General features: G+C 35.0%; 1 protein-coding gene across 6 annotated transcripts in view; it reads left to right on the top strand.

The window, feature by feature from the left end:
- CEP170 (centrosomal protein 170) overlaps window positions 1-22,893 on the top strand; it is a 147,154-nt gene that overhangs the window by 99,731 nt on the left and 24,530 nt on the right. For all 6 annotated transcript variants that reach the window (XM_007462633.1, XM_007462631.1, XM_007462629.1 and 3 more), the window contains 3 exons: window positions 8,830-8,979; window positions 11,761-11,887; window positions 14,052-15,884. In XM_007462633.1, coding sequence (XP_007462695.1) covers window positions 8,830-8,979; window positions 11,761-11,887; window positions 14,052-15,884 — 2,110 coding nt within the window. The remainder of the gene's footprint in view (window positions 1-8,829; window positions 8,980-11,760; window positions 11,888-14,051; window positions 15,885-22,893) is intronic.

Below are 22,893 nucleotides of genomic sequence, written 5' to 3'. Positions count from 1 at the left end.
CTTTCCCTTTTTACTCCCTTATTTGAGAGCTGGTTTATTTCATTAATTTATACTTTTATCAACCTTTATTCAGCATCAACCATGTGCCAGGCTTTGTGTTAGGAGAGAGAGATTGAAATTGAAAAGACAGAGTTCTCCCCCTCAATAAATAAGTATGTGGAGGGGCGGAAATACACAAGTAAAAACATATGAATTAAAAATGGTATGATGAATGCTTTGATAAACAAACTGTTCAAGGAAGGGTACCCAATAGCTTACATGAGGGGATCTCAGGTTAAATATCTTTTCCTCAGAGAAGTCTTTAGCTATCCAATCTAAGGAAACCTCCCCTAGTCACTGTCAAATCAGCTTGTTTCATTTTAATCTTAAGCTTTGTAACCAGTTGATAGTTTCCTATTTATATATTTGTCTCCCCACTCCCCTATAACACACACACACGCGTGCATCTGCACACAAGAATATAAACTTCATGACTGCAGGAACCTAGTGCCTGGTATATAAAATGTCCTCAATAAATATTGAATTTAATTGCCAACTGAGCTCATTTTGAAACGTGGAATTAATCGTTTAACAGGTGTGGTCAAGGAGGGTTTTCCAAAAATATGGAGCAACCTTTTCAAAAGCATAGGAGGGTAGAGGACTTGTTCAGAGGACCACAGTTACTTTTAGAGAGATGAGATTGGACTAGATCTTGAAGGCCCCTACATATTATACTAAGAACTTTAGATTTTTTAATGCTAAAGGCAGTGGTGAATCATTGAAAACTTTTAAATCTGGCAGTGATGTGCAAATCACTGTCGTAAGTGTGAAGAATGGATTGAAAATTGGAAAGGCTGGAAGCAGAGAAGGCAATTAAAAAGCTGCTGACATGTCCAGTAGTCAGTTGGATATAAAGGTCTGGATCTTAGGAAAGGTATAAAGGTCTGGGCTAAAATAACAGTTTTGGAATTATAAGAGAGTAGATGTGAATGCAAAATAATAGATGAGATAACTTGGAAAGAATGTATAGCGTGAGAAGAGGCAAAGTATGAAATTATTAGCAACACCAGTATGGGTGGACAAAGGAATAAGAGTGAACAAAGGAGGATCAAACAGAGGATTAAGAGAAAACCAAAAGGAAATAGTATCTTGGAATCAAAAACTCACTTACTCAAGAAGTAAGCAGCAGTGTTACATGATACACTGATATTAAATATAAGTACTAGAATGCCTTTTCAGTTTTTCCCCAAAATACATTGTATTCCTGGGTCTAGAGAAGATAAGCAGAACATATATTTCCATCTTAACTCAGGAGAAGTTGCATACTGTTAAAATATGATCTCTTTAAAGAGATGATCAAGCTGAAATCCTATTATCTTTTTCAGTGCTGGTTGTATTGTTAGGTAGTTAAAAGGTGCTGAGATATCCACACCCCAACCCCCAAGTTATGGGATTACAGCATTTTGGTTTGTACTTTTGTGTTGTGTGTTTGTCAGTAGATAAACTTATTTTATGCTTTGTCCCCAAATTTACCTTTTATGATATTAACACAAATGTCTGTTATTTATAAAGAACTCTTAAGTTTTACATCTAAGCTTACATGGAGATGCGCTATAATAAGGAAGTGCTGTTAACTGCCTGGATTAAAGGTAATTATCTTCCATTGCAATGATAATCTCCCCTAGACCTCCCTCCTTTGACTTCCCTATGATACCTAGAGAACCCATCATAGTACCAGTTTCTTTCCCCACTCCTTCGTCCACAGTACTGCTGAGGGAAGAGGAGGATGTTGTCAGGGCTGCTTCATAGCCTTTCAAGCTAAATGAGAAAGATTTGTAGTGAAAACAGAAAGCTAAATATTAAATGAAAAGGGAAAAATTGGTCATTGTAGAGGGCTTGAGGTTCTTTTGAAAAAGTATTTCTCTTCTCCATAAATTTCATACCATAGACCAGTTCTTCCAGATACTTCTCCTTTCCTGAGTTTTGACTCCCCAAATACCTCTTACTAGCATATTCTCTCCCCTCATGGGGCCTTGTATCTATCAGTACTGATTCTATAGGCAGCAGGTGGTAGGGAATAATCCAGAACCAGGAGAACTATAACAAGACTCGAAACATGGAATGAAGAACATCTACAGCAGTGCGTCAGCCCAGAGGAAGTCCGTGCTGAGAACCTAGATCCAGGTTTAAGCAGTTTGGAATGGAGATATTCCAAACTCAAGTTCACAGCAAGATTTTACATTAGGTCCAAGTCAGAGGCAGGGAACTATGATAAACCAGAGTCAGAATCTAGGTAGAGAGTGCCAGTTAGAACACAGAGGAAGAAGGCATGTTCAAAGTCCACTCAAACACCCACTCAAGATGTATGGGAACTAAAGGATAAGGGATCAAATAAGAGCTTGAGTTGTAAGAGAGGACATTGATAACAGAGGCTGCATTTGGATTTTGACTCAACATTTTTTTCTACTTCCTGTCAATCCAGAAATAATCTGAGTTAATGGGCCAAAGCAAATAGTGATTCTTAACAGGTAAATTATGACAGCTTGGTTTTTCTTCCTCTTATACTAATCTTCTTTCTTGCGGTCTCTTCACTGAACAATTTTTTTAAAAATTTTCTCTCAGGAGAATTTACTTTTGGTCATTCTGATTGATGCTCCTCTCCCCTTCTTAGCACCCCCTTGTTCTTCTTAGGTATAGGAAACCCTATCCTGCTATATTAATTCCCAAAGCTTCATAAGGGAACTCTCACCTTTTTTTCAGTCAAAAGCTTAACATTTAATAGGTTTACTCCTGTTTTCTTTTCTCTATTATTGTATGAGATCTTACTTGTTTTCCTGCTTTTAAGGGGCTTTCCACTTACTGTGCCCTAGTCTAATGAGCTCTTCCCTGTGTGGTCTTTTTGTTTTGTTTTGTTTTGTTTTTGCATGCCTACCTCCTTCTCATAATTTACTTTCAGAGGCTTGCTTTAACCACCCTACCTAAAATAGCCCTAGCATTCCCCTCTTACTACCATGTTTGATTTTCTTTATAGAACTTACCTCTAGCTAGTTTATTTTCTTTCTGTCCTTTCTAGAATGATCTTATTTGCCTTGACCATTTCTGTATGTCTTGTGCCTTGAACAGTGCCTGGTATGTAGTAGACACTCAATATCTGTTGAATGAATGAATGAGAAAGAAAAATTTTTGACATGCTTTTTTCACTTTTATCAATATTTGTATGTGGTTAGCTATATATTAGCTAAATTATTTCATTGAATTTATAGATTGGTTAAATCCAATCAGGCCTCCACAAACAGGTTTTCCTGTATTTTACGTGCTGAAACTAGTTTATATCTTGATTTCAAAGTAACTTGTTAAAATGTATAATTTAAAACCTTGTATGTTTTATAAGCTTCTCTTTGTACTAAGAAACATGATTGCTTGTACTAAGAAACATGGTTGTGTGAGAAGAAATGTATAAGTTTCAGGGGAATTGCCTTGATTAGTAGAAAACTAGAGATACCTTTGCATTTCTAGTGGTACCTACCTAACGACTTAGTGCTTAAGGATCTGTTTGGCAAGGAAAGGAAGGGTAAGATGGTCATTATGAGCAGTCAGATTTTAGGGATGAAAGAAAAGAATTCATGACAGTGAAATAAGCCATAAAGAGGAGAGAAATCGGACATTTTAACTATAGAAGCATTAGAGTAGACCTGAGTGTGATTTGAGTATACAAAAGGAGGAGCTAATAGAAAAAGAATGGTAAACAGTGATGGAAAGGGAAGAGATTGTGGCTGTAAGACTCCTAAGGAATGGGAAGAATCAAGGATGTAGGATAGATTTTGGGAGAGGACAAAGATTTACCCAGACAGGTGAAAAGGAAGAAGGTAAGGCCAGATAGTGCCCTTTTTAAAAAACTGAGGTAAAATTCACATGACATTTACCATGTTAGCCATTTAAAGTGTGCCGCCTATTGATTTTTAGTACATTCATGGTGTTATGCAACCATCAGCACTGTCTAATTTCTGGACATTTTCATCACCCTAAAAAGAAATCCCATACCTATTAAGCAGTCACTTCAGATTCCTCCATCCCCCAGCTCCTGGCAACCACTAATCTACTTTCTGCGTCAGTGGATTAGCTTATTCTGGCCATGTCATATCAATGGAATCTCATAGTATATGGCCTTTTATGACTTGCTACTTTTCACTTAGCATATATTTTCAAGGTTCATCCGTGCTATAGCATGCATCAACACTTCATTCCTTTTTATGACTGAATAATATACCATTGTGTGGATATACCACACTTTATTTATCCATTCATCCATTAACAGACATTTGGGTTGTTTCTGCCTTTTGGCTGTTGTGAATAATGCTCCATGAGCATGCATGTACATGTGTTTATTTGTATACCATGATAAACTATAAAATATCTCTCCTACCCCCATTCTGAACTCCTTTTTTTCTAACAATTTTGTCTGAATTTTCAATTTAGAAGTTGATTACAAATATGTTATAAAAATAACAATGTTAAACATTCAGAACCATTTATTCCACTGAATTTGTGGGACTTTGCATTTTAAAAATGAAATTAGATTTTCATGGAAAATTACAAGTTAAAAAGAATTCTCTATTAAATCTTCCTGATTTTGTTCCCTGATGTTAGCGGCTAGCATTCTGCATAGTTCTTGAACTATTTATGTGTGAAGTGATTTCCATAAACTATGGGAACCTCTACTATTGATTTGAACTGGTAGAGACCCTGCTCTCCTTACCCAGGAGGTCGTTGCTTATTGAAGAAAGAGACATTCTCATCATCTGAGGGTGAAACTTCAGTGCATTTTTACGTAGACCCTTTGATATGATCAGTATACGCAGTACCATTCTTCAGTTGTTATTTTAAAATAGGCCTACAGAAGCTTGATATTTAACCTTTTATGTTTGTCATTTCTGTGGGAAGATGAATTCTGAATTTCAACTGATTTGGAAAATTTTTAAACTAATAAATAAAGGACTATTGCTATTGAATTGCCATTTTACTCTACATTTGTATTATCGTATTTCTATGCCTAAGTCTTCTCCCTTCCCCCACCCCTTTTGTCTCCACTTTCTGTCACAGGAAGCAAGCCACCTATGTCTGAGGTTGCCAAATGTAATTTGACCTCTCTTTACAAGTATTCAGTAGGTGGAATATTTACCCCCATGAAAGTTAATCCTGTGTTCTTTGGTTTGATAATACCATTATTCCCCCTTCCCCAACCTCCAATTTCAGAATTAGAAACGGTGGACATTTTTAGTATAGTCTGAACTTTTAAACAAAAATGCCGTTAATGGTAATATGCTAGTAAAAAACCAAGGGCAAACTTTTCATAGGCTTGCTTTGTGTTGTATATACTAGCCCTTTATCATCTGAAGAATGTTTAGTTTCTTTACATTTAAAACTAAAATCTAAAAATATTGTCTGGTTCTTATAGAAATATTGTTTTAACTACAAGATACCCCTGCATGGTTCAAGTGACATTCTCTTTTTTTTTTCTAAGCTCCTGTTTTGGACTGAACTCCTTGAGAGCAAGGACTGAGTTATATCTATATTATATATATATTAAATGCCCTATGGTGGTGAGCCCAGTAGCCTACAGATAACAAGTACCGTATCTCAGTAACAGGTTGTTAAAATTGTTTAAAGTAGTCAATGAGATATAGATGTGAAATCCCAAAGTGAGATACCAGGTTATCACATACACATATTCAAAAGAAAAGATTGAGAACATGTTCCATAATTCTGTCTTCTTACCCTAAACCTAGAGGCTGTGTGGAGGGTCACAGGTCACTCCCCCATATAGAGATGCATCCACCTGGATCATGGGAACAATAGGAGAGAGCACATGAAAGCCACTCCCAACCCCTAAGATAAATAAGTTATCTTTAAACTGCCAGTCCCAGAGAGCTCAGAGAATATAAGTTCAAAAAGAAATTTTCTGTTCCCATACCACTCCTCCTTCCTCCCCATGCCCTTCAGAAGAATTAAAAACTGACTGACAAACTTGGGCAGGAGGGTACTACTTAGAATGGAAGCATAAAAGTTGGACAGATACCTGATCTCTCTCCCTTCCTCAGTTTAGACTTCTAGCCTAAAAAAGTTCCTAGTTGAGTGAGGGACACCTGATTTTGTACTCCATCAGGTTTGGGGATTTAATTGAGCCCTGGTCAGAGTGGGGAAGAGAAGAGATTCATGAGCCTGGGTTAATATACTGTATTTGAAATACCCTTGAGCCATCTAGGAGGAGAAAGTACAGATAGGTGAGCAGCTGTCTACAGTTGGTGATTTAAGTGATGCCTTGGATATGGGTGGAATCATCTAGGGACAAAATCTAGAATGAAAAGATGAGAAAATCTAGCAAACTTGGTCTCTGCTTTGAGGAGCTCTTAAGTTCTGTTTAAGCATTATGTTGCATGTCAGATTATATGTACTTTTTTAGATATGGAAAGTATTATAGCTTCAAAGTACATAGACAGTATAGCTGTTTCTGTCTTTGTTTTCACACGAAAGTTGTGGATTTGTTGTACCTAGACCCGAAAATGACAGTTTGGATTTCAAGCTGAGCTAGTTATAACTATTACTGATTTTTCAAAACACTATCAAAAATACGGGTATGAACTTTGAAGGCTTCTTTGCTCATACAGCAGTACTTCAGGCCCTATCACTTGCTTGGAAAATTGCTACTTCTCTGACAGATAAATATGCACAGCTATCTCCAATGTTTTAAGAGGAATCTGTAGAAAGTCATCTGAGTACTCTTTCTGTACAACTTCAGTCCCCTTCCCTAAAAACATTAGTTCTCTGTGTGTGGGTCTTTTGTTATTATTTCAAAATAGTGTCAGAAGCGATTTGGAGAGTTTTAATATATTTGAAACTGCTGGTGCCTAGATATTTGAGGAAATCAAGTTTTGGAAGTCCATTATTAGAATTAAATATCATCAAATCAGAAATTAACTGAAGGTAATTTGTAAATTAACATGCCAGAGAGATACAACATGCAAGTAATCACATGTGGTTATTTTTGTCATTTACTCCCAAACTTGAACTGTAATTTTTTTTCTAGTAATTATACAAATAAGGAAATAAACTTCAGTAAATGTGGAGTTCAGTGACTTGAGTTAGAAATAATTTTAAAATTTTATTTTAAGATAGTCAAATAACTTAGTAGTTCTCATTTCTTTCTTTATAAGTGGGGTTGAAGGCAGAGCACATGGAAAGGTATACTTTGCAGGTTTTATTGCTGTTCTTGTTAAACTTACTAATTCTGCTGTTTAGCAAAATGAAGCAGGTTTTTTTTTTCCTTCCGTACACTGTGCTTCCATATATTATTAAAATTTATATTTGATTTAAAGTTAATAATACACAATTTGCTCTTAAAGCAAAGATAATTTAAAATATTGAGTGGTTCAACAGAATATTAAGTCGTAATTCCTGAAAACTATACAGTTATACTTGAATTAAATATTAAGTAATGCCATCTAGTGGTACCATTTCCAAGTTTAGTGAATTTGAAAATTTGGTATCTGCTTTACTAAATGTGGACTTCAGAATTTATCAGCTAGGTATACTATATCATTAGAAAGGTTTCTGGAAAATAGTTTAACCTAAGGGTTTTTCCCTTTTTGGTGGAAAATGAAGGCTCTTTGGTTATGTTCTAAAGATCCTTTCTACAAAGTGCTAATTGAAACACATTATTATTCTTTATTGTGATAATTAGAGCCACAACTATTACCTGTAAATAATAAGCACTGGGAACAAAGTAGGCTTAATAGTAAAACAGAATGTTAAAGTTTATTTAGTTATAACCTTTTCCCAGTCTATTCAGAGGCTATTATATGCCAATAAATGAGTAAGACTCAGGTAACTGCCCTTAAAGGCACATGATTGATTGTTGGTCTCTGTGTTTAGAATATTTCAGAAGTGTTGACCATAGACAGCCTTCTTATTGAAAATGCTCATCTGTGTGAACAGACTCAGGAATGTGCATCTCAGACAAAAGCCTTTAAGTTTAAAAAATTGTTATATTGTATACAAAGTTTGAGAATTATGGTATATTCTATACAAAGATCATATGTTAAAATCTGTTACTTAGGATCTTAGAAAACTATATGTATAAATTTAACTCATATATGTAAATGTTAAGCATCTGTTAGGGAAGGAACAGATAAAATCAGCCATACCTTTATTTTGAGGAGCCATGCTCCTCAAAAATAACAGCAAAGAGGGCCTCCCTGGTGGTGCAATGGTTGAGAGTCCGCCTGCCGATGCAGGGGACACAGGTCCTGCCCCGGTCCGGGAAGATCCCACATGCCGCGGAGCAGCTGGGCCCGTGAGCCATGGCTGTTGAGCCTGCGCATCCAGAGCCTGTGCTCCGCAACAGGAGAGGCCACAACAGTGAGAGGCCCACATACCGCAAAAAATAAATAAATAAATATAAATAAATAAATAAATAAATAGCAAAGAGACAAGCTGAAAACAAGCTGAAGTGGTGCGGTACTCTTTCCTAACTCTTAGCATTATTGTAATGCTTAACATTATTAACATCTTTTAACAAAGCAAATGTAATATCCTGAATATCTCTTTATTATCAAATAGTACATTTTGCTAAATGTTTAAAAAGGACAGTTACATAAGCTGTCACTGCCCTGTTTTTGTCTCCAGCTATTACTCCTATTGGATGTTACCCTATCATTAAACAAGTTTCCCTTATTAATGAAGTTAGCTATGAAATTAACTTGAAATATTATTTGCCTCTGAAGTTACTGATAATACTCACATATTAATCTGGTACTCGGACTTTTCATTTATAAAGTAATTTTCTCCTCCTAGGTATTTGGAGTAGATGACAATCAAGATTATAATAGGCCTGTTATCAAAGAAAAACATAAAGATCTGGTAAAAGATTGGGCTGTCAATTCTGCTGCAGTAGTAATGGAGGAAAGAAAACCACTGAGTACACCTGGATTTCACAGCTCAGAGGTATACACATCTTTCTCATATTTTTTACACGCACAAAATATAAATTTTTATCATTTGTAATTACAGCTGACCCTTGAACAACATGGGTTTGAACTGCGCAGCTCCACTCCCACACAGATTTTTTTTCACTAGGTACATACTATGGTAGTACATGATCCGTGGTTGGTTGAATCCACGGATTGGGGACCATGGACACAGAGGGCCAACTGCAAAGTTATACATGGATTTTTGACTACATAGAGGGTTGGAGCCCTTATTCCCTCCCACCCCCCCACCTTTGTTCAAGGGTCAACTGTATATTATTATAAACAATTGATATATCCTCTTGTAAAATACTTTAAATTAATATGCTTTTGTCAATGAGTGAAAATATTAAATTTCAGTAAGCAATTAATGAGCTATATGCTCACTAATTGACATTATGAGATAAGACAAAAAAATATACACTGCATATACTTTCTAGGAGGTCATGTATTTGGAATGGAAAGATCTGTCATGCCAGGAAACACGTGTATGGTAGTGCCTGATAGATATAACTTATAAACCTAAATAAGTGCCCTTGTAGTGCAGCCCAGGATGTAACTAGAATAATGTGAAATTAATTAAGGGTGGCTTGGTTAAGATAGTTTTGGAGTCAGTATAGTATAAGAGCTTCTAGGACCTGAGTGCAAATCCCAGAACTGCCACATTTCACAGAATACCTTTGAGTCAGTCATTTCCCCTCTCTCATCTTCAGTTTTCTCATCTATACAAATGGCATTTTTGATAAAACGTATTTACAGGGAAAGATATGAAGCCTAGAAAGTACCCAGCATCGTAATTGTCTGAGATTTATGCAGTCAACAAATGTTTATTCCCTTATCAGAAATATTAGAATTTCATTCTACACTGATATGTCGGAAAGAAGTGTTAAAAAAATGTATATGACTGAGAATTATTAATTAATTATAATTTATTCAACTAACAAGATCTAACATTCAGTGGACGCTTTCTGCATACCATTTTACAAATAATGAAACTGAAGTATGTAGAAATTAATTTGGTCAGTGTCTTAAAACTAGTACTTTGTGGAGCCAGAATCTGAACCTCAAGGAGACTTGATTTCTTAACTCATTCTCTTATTCATATATTGCCTTTCAGGAAATGAGTTAATTTAAAATATACAAGTAGTAAACAAATGTTGAATATAAATAAAACCTTAAGATATAAATAAAACAAAATATAAATGAGGTATTTGTGTGAAATGTAAGTATTCTTTATAGACAACTAAATACACATATATATTTGCTTATTAATGTAAAAATTTTTCCTTTATGGCCTGCTGTTACCCGAAAACTGTCAAAACAATTACTGTATTTTAGTATTCTTTTTTCCTCCTTCATCTTAGAGAATTTTTATTTTGATTTCTGTTTTACGAGATGCGTAATTATTGAAAGCGAGTGATACTTACTTGAAGCAATGTTTTAGTATTCTGATTAATCTAGAAAGGGTGCTGGTGATTGTGAACTTGTAGGACTTCCTCTTCTCCTCTCTATCCCCTCAGCCCATGCCAAGTAAATTTATATATAGCCTGAGTATGTACCTGCCTTTGAAGGAGTCACCTAAACAAGCCATTAGAACAGTCTGCACAGAATGAGTCTACATAAATGCGTGTCTTTGAAACCCACCCTGTTGTGGGTATTCCTAGCATGATTTGTACTGGTACTTCCTTCAGTCTCAGAACTGTGAGCAGCCCCCATGAAACCTTGGAGGAAATTCAAAGATTCAGCAGATTTTGGTACCTTTAGGCTTCACTGTATGTATATCACTATGTGTACAACTTACTGTTTTAATCTATTATTCTTGAAATCGTATAGTACATAGTCTGTATGAAATATTTATCAGTTTCTAGCCTGTCGTTTGACACTTTTAATATTGTTTTAAATAATTCAGAATAAAATTTGGTCAGAGCTTTCCATTCCTTAGTTGTCATTACAGGTTCAATACTAAGCATTGGCTTAAACTTTCAGTGAGGAAACATTTTTTCTATACTCCTAGATCTTCCATATTAAATGCCTAGATTGACCTAGTCTTAGGAATTACCAGTATACATCCATAAGTCTGTGGAAGCATATCATGAATTAAATTCAGTTTCACAGTTAACTAAGTACTTGCCTTAAGGACAGATGTAGACAGAGTCAGGTCTAGGTTCAGACTGGTTATACAAAAATCCTTAAAGGTTGAGTCATTTCTAGGTTCTTCTGGAAGTACTAAAGTGTTGTAGAAAGAAGCCTAAAGCTTTGGGTTTGTTTTTGAAATCCCTGAAGACATGACCTGGGAGATTCAATACTCCTTGAGACTCTGGAACCAATCTGATTCATGGAAACATTTAGAGGGCTGGAGAACAACTTAGAAATAGGTCTTTAAACTCTCTGTTCTGTAGAATGGAGTAGAACTAACTTCACTGTGGTAGCCACAAAGCTATTGTAGTACACCTGAGTTTATTTAGTAGCAGTAAATTTTAAGCTCTAAAAGTTTATTTTAGTACCATTGTTAGTACTTAATAAGTACAGAAAATTATACTACATTCACAGTAATAATGTTGTAGTTAAAAGAGGTGCCTAGAAAATCTTCAGTTTATATTTGAGGAAATTTAGTACATGATAATATATCAATGTGAGGTTTAAATATTGCTTTGTATGATAGGTTAAATGGAATTTAATGACTAAATGGAATTCTCTGAACACGAGAATCAGATTTGACCAGACTAGGTCATTGCATTCTCTTATTTCTCTCCTTTAGGAAGGCACATCTTCATCTGGAAACAAGCGTTGGGTTTCACAGTGGGCTAGTTTGGCTGCCAATCATACAAGGCATGATCAAGAAGAAAGGATAATGGAGTTGTCTGTACCTGTTTCTTTAGAGAATGGTATTTTCTTTCCTTCTTTCTTTTTTTTTGTGAATCATACATCAATTTTTAAAATACTATAAGCTAAATCTATATAGTGAGACATAACTTAAACCTAAATAAACATATTCACATAGTCTCATGCTCATACTGTATATAGATTTTATTTTCAATAAAAATGCAGATATCATTAAAATATAACCCTAGCTGAAGATAAAGATATAATTTGTAGATGAAGCATATATATATATATACAAATTTATATATATACAACATATATATAAATGAAAATTTAAAAATAAGACTAACACAGTTCCAAACTATCCCATTCATTAACACAACAAATATTTAAATGCCACTTTATGCCATAGGTTCAATGAAAAAGAATTTACTTAATATGTATTTAATTTACTTAATACATCATTTGCAAACCTATGTAATATGATTTTTATTACCTTTTTATTATATTTCTGTGAACTGAAATATAAAGTTTCTTTAAAAAAACAAAATTATATGCCTCTTATGATTTTGTTATTAGATTCAGTTAATTACATTCTTAATTAAAAATAAACTCTCAAGGAGAATTTGTATGTGGCTTTTTACCTGTATTCTTAGTTGTATTATTGGAAATGGAAATAGAAATTTGTTTTGTCTTTGACTTGTGGCACCCAGAAATCTGTTTAGGAATTTTGTAAACATTAGTCAGCAAGTATTTGAGCAAGGTACACATCAGTGTACTAGAAAAGCTATATAATTTATCATAGAAGCTAGAAGTAATTTTTAATATTACCAAAAATCTTTGGAAAGACAGAGTAATTTGCAGCTTGGTTCACATAAACTGATTACTGTTTGGGAAACAAAACAGAGAGGCTAGGCAAATTTACAAAAGAATCATTATAAAATTATTATTAGCTGTGGAAAGCAAAATTTTATACTTGTTATAAAAATTAATAGTACTTGGCTGTCATTATTTCATTCCTGTTTCATGTTATAAATGAACTTACTTAGATAAGCTGATAAATCTACTTATAATCTAAAATGTTCTCGTCAAATATTCATTGAGTGTGTGTTAGGAGCCAGGACAGTGTGAGAAATCCTAGAAAAATACAAAATGATAAAATAGCTATTACAGTTTAGTGCTTCAAGTAGCACTAAGGAGATAAGACATAACCAAATAACATGATTAATTGCTAAATTAAAGTTACATCAGTAAGTTATTAGATATTTTCCTACATTATAACCATAGTATTGCTATGAAATTTAAATGCTAAAATTTTAGAATTATAAAGGGAAGAAAAGACCCACAGAAGCTATATCTAGTATCTTTTTCCCACTTATCCCCGAAAGATTTAAATGCTTTATATGTTAATTTATATTTCCCTAAAAAGATCCCTTTTCTCAGAAATACATTCCATTTATAAGCAGTCAGGTAAGTCCTCCTTAAGTAGTATTCTCAAAGTCTCTCGCATGGAAACATCAAAGTTATATATTTTCGCATTGGCTTCTCAGTTTGAGGCTTTAATATACCAGAAGATCATAAGTTAAAAATACCTCAGCTTGTAAAATTATGGCGGGTCCTGTCACCTTTTTCCGTTCTTACAATTTTTAAAAATCTTTTAATGAGCTTTGAATTTTTTTTTAGAAAACCTTGTTAAAATTCTACATTTTCTGTTTTACTTAGGAAATCCAAACTTGTCATTATTTCAGTAGATAATAATGCTTATTAAAATCCAGGTATATTATTATTCTTTACTGTAAATCAAAGTATAACAAATAAACAGTGTTTATTAGTCATTATTTTTGCAATTCTGTATAGCCTACGTAAAGTCCATTTTTTGTGAGCAAAACTTCACAGATGGGACAAGTCACAAAAGCAAGAATGAACACAGTAAACTTCTCTGCCATAAAACACATTAAGAGAAAAAAGAGAGCAACAGATGTAGGTTTAAGATCAGATGACCCTGATTTTCATCTCATACAATTTGCATTCTTGACTCTCCTATTAGTAATCTACCTATTTGTGCATTTTGGCATTGTATTTTCTTTTTAAACTACACTGTCACAATGTTGGCTTATTTATTCAAAGTTTTACTTTATACTTAAGCCATTTCTTAACTTCAGAGTCTAAGGTAATATGATACTCGTTTGCCCCAATAAGTTCCTTATTTGTTGTTTTATTTTATAGATACAGATATCAGTGAATCTGGCCTTTCAGTGAGAAGTACTGGCTCAGCAACTTCCTTGGCTAGTCAGGGAGAGAGAAAGAGACGAACCCTTCCCCAGCTTCCAAATGAAGAAAAGTCTCTTGAAAGCTCCAGAACAAAGGTTATAGCACAGAGGTCAGAAATAGGAGAAAAGCAAGACACGGAACTTCAGGAGAAAGAAGCACCTACACAGGTATACCAGAAAGATAAACAGGATGCTGAGAGAGCCCTGAGTAAAATGAACAGGGCAGTAAATGGTGAGACTCTTAAAAGTGGTGGAGATAATAAAACCCTGCTTCACTTAGGCAGCTCTTATTCTGGAAAGGAGAAAAATGAAAATGATAAGGAAGCTTCTTTTGTAAAGCAAACATTAGCTAAAATCCAGCAACAAGAACAAAAGGAACAGGCACAGTGGACACCTACTAAATTATCTTCAAAAAATATTTCAGGTCAGATAGATAGATGTAGGGAGGAACCTTTCAAACAGGAGTCACAACCTCAAGAAAAAATTCCAGGACTTTCTACAAGCAAAGGAGAAAGAGTGATACAAAACGAGGGTAAGCGAAGAAAAGCTGAGGAAATTCTGAAAAGTCAGACTTCAAAGGGAGGAGACAAGAAGGAATCCTCCAAGTCATTAGTGCGGCAAGGAAGCTTCACTATAGAAAAACCTAGCCCCAACATACCCATAGAACTTATTCCCCATATAAATAAACAGGCTTCATCTACATCCTCTTCTTTAGCGTTAACAACTGCCAGCAGAATACGAGAAAGAAGTGATTCTATGGATACTGATTCTAGTTTGGACACAACCCTTATTCTAAAAGACACAGAAGCAGTAATGGCTTTTCTAGAAGCTAAACTGCGTGAAGATAATAAAGCTGATGAAGGCCCAGATACTCCCAGTTATAACAGAGACAACTCCATTTCACCTGAATCTGATGTGGACACAGCTAGTACAATCAGTCTGGTTACTGGAGAGACTGAAAGAAAGTCAACCCAAAAGCGAAAGAGTTTCACTAGTCTCTATAAAGATAGGTGTTCCACAGGTTCTCCTTCCAAAGATGTTACAAAGTCATCATCTTCAGGTGCTAGGGAGAAAATTGAAAAGAAAACAAAGAGTCGTTCCACAGATGTAGGTTCTAGGGCAGAGGGGCGTAAATTTGTGCAGTCCAGTGGAAGAATAAGGCAGCCTTCAGTAGATTTAACAGATGATGACCAAACCTCTAGTGTACCTCATTCAGCCATCTCTGATGTTATGTCATCTGATCAGGAAACTTACTCTTGTAAATCTCACGGAAGGACTCCACTTACCTCAACGGATGAGCATGCACGTTCCAAACTGGAAGGAAGTAAAGTAACTAAATCCAAGACTTCTCCTGGAGCACCTGGTTCATCCAGTAAATCAACCACTCTCCCAAGGCCACGACCCACCAGGACTTCCCTCTTGCGCAGAGCCCGACTTGGTGAAGCTTCAGACAGTGAACTCGCCGATGCTGACAAAGCATCTGTGGCTTCTGAAGTGTCCACAACAAGTTCAACATCGAAACCTCCCACAGGAAGGCGTAACATTTCTAGGATTGATTTGTTAGCTCAGCCTCGTAGAACAAGGCTTGGCTCATTATCAGCTCGCAGTGACTCTGAAGCAACAATCTCTAGAAGCAGTGCCTCTTCACGGACTGCAGAAGCCATCATTAGAAGTGGAGCCAGATTAGTACCTTCAGATAAATTTTCTCCTAGAATTAGAGCTAACAGTATCTCTCGACTATCTGACTCCAAGGTCAAAAGTATGACCTCAACACATGGCTCTCCTTCAGGTAAATTGGATCCAGACTTTTTATAATATTAGCATATTTCTTTTATGTTTTGGGACTCCTTTTTTAAAAAATTAAATATTAGTGTTAATTCCCAAAATTTTCAGCAGAAAGGTCATGCTGTAGAGGGTTTTGTTCCTATAAAAATTACTTTATTTAGCTTAGTAAATGGAAAATTCAGAAGTTATACACACTTCCAATTAATGTCCTGGTGCAAAATAGTGATTTCAAAATTAGAAGTATATTGAACCAATTTGGGAATTTTAATTGTCTAGTTGGTGAGGTATCTGGATTTGTGTGTCAAAGTTAGATTAGGAATTATTATCTAGTTTATACAATAGAAATTAATAAAAATTAATATTGTGTTTCTAAAATCATGTTTAACTTTTAAACATCTTCACATAATTCTAAGAGTCTGAAGAAAAGCAGTATACCCTTTATTACTCCTTTCAGAGCTAAATGAAATAATCAATTTTATCCTTTTTTCCTATTTATTTTGAAACATCTTGTATTTTTTTAAGTTAAATCCGTTTATGGTCAGGGCAGGTGAAAACTGATCCTTAATTTATTGCAGTGAAAGAAGATGGATTTGAGAGACAGTCACTAAGCACGTGGGCGAAACTGGGCTATAGAAATTTAACTGGTTATGAGCATTATCTCATAAGGTGCCGTTATATCGTTTAACTAGTGAGAGTAATTAGCTGTCATTGATTGTAATAATTACAAAAGCTACTTTCTCCCCACCAGAATTAACTGCTTCTGGCATATTTGTCTGTTTATATACTTCATATTCAAAGCCATAGCCAGTGAGAATACATATGTGATCAAAGAGTACTAAGACAGATATTGGTGTGTATCCTGTAAACATGGTCTCATTACTTCATAATCAGCTTCATATGTGGGTGTGGCGGAAAAGGACAGTTGAGGGGAAACCAGCTGTTAAAAGACTTGAAGATTCATTTCCATCAGTCATCTAAGTGAGCCCTAAGTCTTGAGTGAAGAGTAAAGGGAAAGTTGGTGTGCAATCTTTTTTTTTTTTTAATTTTGACTTCTATCACGATATAGCCTACAAGACCCAAAACTAGTGGTACTTTACAAGTGTTATTTTTTTCATTTTTTGTTCCTCCTCTCTCCTCTTCACTGCTGCTTTCCTCCACTCCATTCACATTCCATCTCCTGGTCTGTGGGTGAGGTGGTGATGATCATCATGGGTGTAAGCTGAAGATAGATAACATGCAGTCTTCATTCCAAAAGAATAGATGACATTTCCCTTATTACTGTTGTCCTCCTTGTCTCTACATTTCAGGCTTTGGTTGGTGGTTCATGGGTTTGTTGCCAAGTATTTTAAAAGTGCTCTCACTTGATTTATGTTTCCCCAGTGTTGTTATCTGTTGTTCCATGTGGCTCTGCTTCTTCAGTTCACAGTTCCTTTGTGCTGCATTCTATGGTGTGTACTCTTAGCAGATTTCTTCTGCCACACTGCTTGTTTCTTTACCTCATGTCTATTTAAGTACATAAAAATGTTTAAGTATTCTCCTGTCTTAACATAAGCTGTGACATAAGTTGTATGTTACCAAGTAGCATGAAACTCTTGGTAACTCTTCCTTCGGTACTAGTTATCTAGCTCTTAACACATGAGTGATCTGATTTTATTCCTCGGTGTTTACCAGAGGGGCTTATTTGAGATGCAAACCAAATGTGATTACTTCAGCAAGTCTAAGAAACAGCTGTAAGACGCCATATGTGTGTGTGTGTGTGTGTGTGTGTGTGTGTGTATCTTTAAAGATATATTTTGTTTTCTGCTTCTTTGAATGCAGAACTTGATAAACATCTTTCTGTGTCCAAAAAGTACCTTGAATTGCTTAATGAAATTTCCTAGGGCAAACTGAGGTGTGTGATCTTGGCCTTCTCCATACTTACTAGCAGTATATTAAATAATTAGAGTCATGGAATTTAATAGTTCGAAGGGTTATTCAGTTTAGGGAACTAAGGCCAAGAGATGGAATAACCTGCCCTGGTCCCATAGATACATATAGCAAGAACAGGTTGAGAATCCAAGGCTTTTAATTCCCAACCTATTGCTTTTTCAACCACAACCAGTCTAGCTGTGAGAAATAGTCTCTACTTGTGTGCATGCTTCCAGAGGACAGCTGGACTCTACTGATTATCATGAATATATATAAGGCCAATATACAGTATAAAGATTTTGGTATTGTTCACCATAATCTTTGTAATTATGATGTTTTACCAAGTTCATGTTCTCTTTTCCACCTTATTGAGCGTGAAGCCACATTGTGATCCAGGATGATTTATTCAGATTCTCTCAAGATGCCCATTTACAGTTTTAAATCCTATCTAGGACAATGACCAGGGTCTTTCAGTCAGGGTAACATACTAAAATAGTTACATGTAGTAGGTAGTAAAAATTAAAACAAACAAACATACTTTTTTGATTTTCCTAGTGGAGGTGTCTTTGATATTATGATATTTCTACTTAATATAATTATAAATCTTGAATGGAAAAAGAAAATAAAAATTCATAGCTTTTGAAATATGATTTAAAAGAATGTGAAACCATACTTGTCAGTGTTGCTATTCACACTATAAACTTCAAAGGTCTTAGAAATGTCTGAACTTAGAGCCTGTGATGTCCAAATTGTCATATGTAAAAACAATTCTATAAAGCTTCAAATTCTGTATTTTAACCTTTGTTAAAAAAAGCTTTTCAAAGAAATATATGTGATAAAAATAGAATCATGGAAATCTCGGATTTAGCAAAATTAGGACTAAGGTTTCTTTTAATGATTCTTTAATTCTGATGTAATTTGTTTTTAGGAGTTCAGTTTCCCCCCACACTACGAAAATTTCTTCAATGATCCTTCAGTATGAAGTTATATTAAAATATCCAGATTTATTTTCATACGATACATTTAAAACTTAGCACCCTGAATTATCAAAATAAAGCAGTTGGTTTTCATTATGTTTTAAGTACACATTCTAAAAATTTTTTAAATCATGTTAACATCCTTAGAATTTTTTTAGACCGTTTGCTTTCCCACTTTTATTCTAATCCTCAAAATGTATAGATGGTAGGAGTTAAAAGTTGGGCATGCATGGCTTGAGTTGTTTTTTCTCAGGTCAAAGACCAATACAGAACACTGTCAGGGATTTTTTCCCTCAAATGGTCTTATTGCTACTTGCTTATAAATATACATGTAAAACGTGTTTGTGGCTTAATTTCCCACAAAAATATTCTGATACAAGTATGAAGATGCAATGTTTTTTCTGAAATGTATTTGTTACATCTGCAGATGTGGATGTGTTTTGATGTCAACAGAGTTTTGGTTAACAGTAAAGGAAATCAAAACAGTCACAGATAAATGATCCTAATAACTCTTTTTCCCTTTTTAAATTATTTATACATCATAGATAGTATGTTTTCTTAGTGAATGTAGTAGTTTATTACTTCCACAAGAGGGAGTGTTGCATAATTTTATAACTAAAATAAGTCTTTTTAACTAATGTAACTAAAATAATTTTCAGGTTAGCTACAAAATTAATTAAGCCCATCTTAGAACTTTTTCTCATTTTATTATATGTGCTGTCTAGCACTTCATCAACCCAAGAAGCTTCTTAGAGATTGGCATTTCAGATACCTTCAATACAAATTTTCAATTTAAGGATTTATCTGAAATGCCTTATGAGTACCAATGTATGAAATAAACCTAATGATATAAAATTACATTTGATTCTCTAAATGATTTTACCAAAGCAGGATGAAATTCAAGAAAAAACTAAAAAAAATTTTCAGTACTGGTAAAAAAAATATCACAAAAACAGTCATTCTGTGAGAAGTCTAGGATGTCTTTTTTTTTTTTTTTTTTTTTTTGCGGTACGCGGGCCTCTCACTGTTGTGGCCTCGCCCATTGCGGAGCACAGGCTCCGGACGTGCAGGCTCAGCGGCCATGGCTCACGGGCTCAGCCGCTCCGCGGCATGTGGGATCCTCCCGGACCAGCCCTATTTTTTATATTTAAAAAAAAAAGAATTTCAAGTTAGACTACTTAAAAAAAAAAGACAGGGCTTCCCTGGTAGCGCAGTGGTTGAGAGTCCGCCTGCCGATGCAAGGAACACTGGTTCGTGCCCTGGTCCGGGAGGATCCCACATGCCGCGGAGAGGCTGGGCCCGTGAGCCATGGCCGCTGAACCTGCGCGTCCGGAGCCTGTGCTCCGCAATGGGCGAGGCCACAACAGTGAGAGGCCCGCGTACCGCAAAAAAAAACTATATATATATATAAAATATTTATTTTTTGTAAAGCACTTGGAATTAATTTTGCACTCTGGGAGTCCGTAGACCTGGCTTAAACTTTGATTTAAGCAATGCAAGACCTTTCTGGGCCTGATTTTTATCTATAAATTCAAGAATTTGGACTATCTAATGTCTAAGGTCATTTTATTCTAAAATTCTATGAAATAAGAAGGCACTGGGGAAAGTTAAAAACATTTTTACTTGAAGTTTGCTCTGCAATAGCTAGCAGATTATAGGGATTTTTCTTCAGATAAAATGTATTGATGCTACAGTTTGGAAGCAAAGATTAAGAATGCAAAGGTATTGAGAGAAGTTCTTTGACAAATAACAGGTCAGAGGTCCTGGCTTTAAACTCCCTTTCCCAGTCCCTTTTTCACCAGTAGTCATCATTTCACTTCTCAGTTCTACACGTTGCTGTTACACAAGCCAAGTTTTGTCCAGAGGTTAACTCGAGCTTTGCTTCATAGCACACCGTGTATGATATGCTTTCCATTGGTAAAGATAACCTTTAATTGTTTGAAGACTTATTAATCATATTTTCATTTTCTACTATGTCCTACTTATTTTATCTCTCAATTTCAGGAGAACAAACCTAAATATGTTACCTTTCAGGTTTTAAAATATGCTTTGTTCTTTTGGTTGCTTTTCTTTTTATTTTCCTTCATTCCTCTCTCCTTCCCTCCCTTCCTTCCATTATTTTTTAATTTTTTATATAATTTTATATAAAAGGTTACTTTTCATTTACAGTTATTACAAAATATTGGCTATATTCCCCATGTTGTATAATAATACATCCTTGAGCCCATCTTATACCCAATAGTTTGTGCCTCCCACCAGGCCCCCATATTGCCTTTCCCCCTTTACAAGTTATTATTAGAAGCTTCAGTATTCTTACTGGATTCTGGATAGACCTATAAAAATGGTGGAAAGTTTATGAATTTCATTTGAAAAAGAAGTTTCTCTTTTATTCTTTTCTCCAAAATGTAATGATTCTCTGACCTCAAGACTTTAGACTGTTAAAATTAAATTCTAATGTGGCTCAACTCATATATTGTCACCTGACATTTAGGACTTGGTTCTCACTTTCTCATTCCGCTTTCATGCGCTCTGCCACTCATGAAATCTATCAGCCGTTGATGCCATTCTCTCTAAATTACCTCTACGTTAACTACCTGAGTTCCATAATACCTGCTTATGTTTGCATATCTTCTGCAGTTTATTAAAACTCTTTGTTATTGGTTTTGTCTTCTCTCCAATTTTCAGTTTTAGGTATGGTTACGTAGTTTCCACATCAAAAATCAGGAACTTTAACAAATAATGTTTTTTTATTTATGAATTTCCTTTTATGAATCATATTCTAGGATAGCAAAATAAAGAGCATTTAGCATTTAATGAAATGCCTTTATTAAAAAGTACAGATTTGTTTGCCATATATCTAATTGCCTTGCCATATTTCTATTTTTTAAAGAAACTTCTTTGTTCTTGTCCCTTAACTTTTCCTAAAATTGTTTTCACGCCTCAGGGTCAGTTCAACTTAAGGAGTTTTCAAATGTCTAGAAATGAGTAATTTTCCACCATGGTAAAAGTAATATTTATGTTAATGAATTATAATGTTAAAATCAGAAATTATATTTATTACCCCCTTCAAAACACTCTATGATTAATTACCTGGAGTTCCATATATGTATTTGCATACACTTTTACAGAAAGCCGTGAAGTTTCTGCCTGTCTTCATTCTCTCAAATAGAAGTTTGAATCCAGACAAATGGGTAGGCTCTGATTTATGATGTAGTCCCGATTACAGATTTCTTTTTCTCTGTTCTTAAAGCAGTTCTGGGGGCAGTGTGTATCAATTTTGTTTGAGAGCCAACTCAGCCTTACAGAGCCCCAGGCAAAAATGTAGTTAGGGGAGGAAAAGACAGGAAAGGCATAAAATTCTAGTGGAGTAGTATGAAGGAATTCTAGACTTCACAAACCTACACAGCCTAGAGTCAGTTTCTGTTTTAAAAGAGAGAGAGAGAGAGAGAGAGAGAGAAAGAAAACTCTTCTAATATTAATAGCAGTTGGAACTTATAGCAGGAGCCAAGGTTTTATCACTTGAGCCACCAAAAACATTTCATGCTTTTTACTAGTTTTTTCTAATTTGAGAAAAGGAAATGGTCAGTATCTAGGAATTAATTCATTTATTCAAAAATATTTATTAAACATTTGTTAGCCAGACACTCTGCTAAGTGCTAGGTACACATTAGTGGCTTAAATAGGCATAATTCCTGCCCTTTTGAAGTTTACCATGATTAGCCGTTATCTCCCTGTTTTTTTACACTTTATGTTTGATTCTTTTATTAACAGTAGTAGTGATCTGTCTGCATTAATTTGTCTTCTGATTTTCCAATGTGTCAGCAAAACCATTTTTTAAATCTGTACTAACCTTAAATAAGAAAGTGATTGCCACTTTCTTTAATGTGACTATTGTCAGTATCTTCTGTGCCATAAGTGTCAGTGGTTGTGAGAATAGCTTGTAGTTTTTATTGCCATTGTCTGCTTTCACCATATGCTTTCAGTGTCAAAGCAGCAGTTGTACTAAAGATGCTTTGTTGTGTTTTTACCGTGTAAAAAGATTTTTTCCAATCATAGCATAACAGGATGTTGAATGACAGAGGTAATGTTTTTTTTTCCTGCCATAAGGCATAATTTCCACAGCAGGAA

The sequence above is a fragment of the Lipotes vexillifer genome, unplaced genomic scaffold (assembly GCF_000442215.2).
Source record: "Lipotes vexillifer unplaced genomic scaffold, Lipotes_vexillifer_v1.1 scaffold104, whole genome shotgun sequence".
In the NCBI taxonomy this organism is placed as follows: Eukaryota; Metazoa; Chordata; class Mammalia; order Artiodactyla; family Lipotidae; genus Lipotes; species Lipotes vexillifer.
Note: the sequence above shows the minus strand (reverse complement) of the source record. Positions and strands in the feature narration are given on the sequence as shown.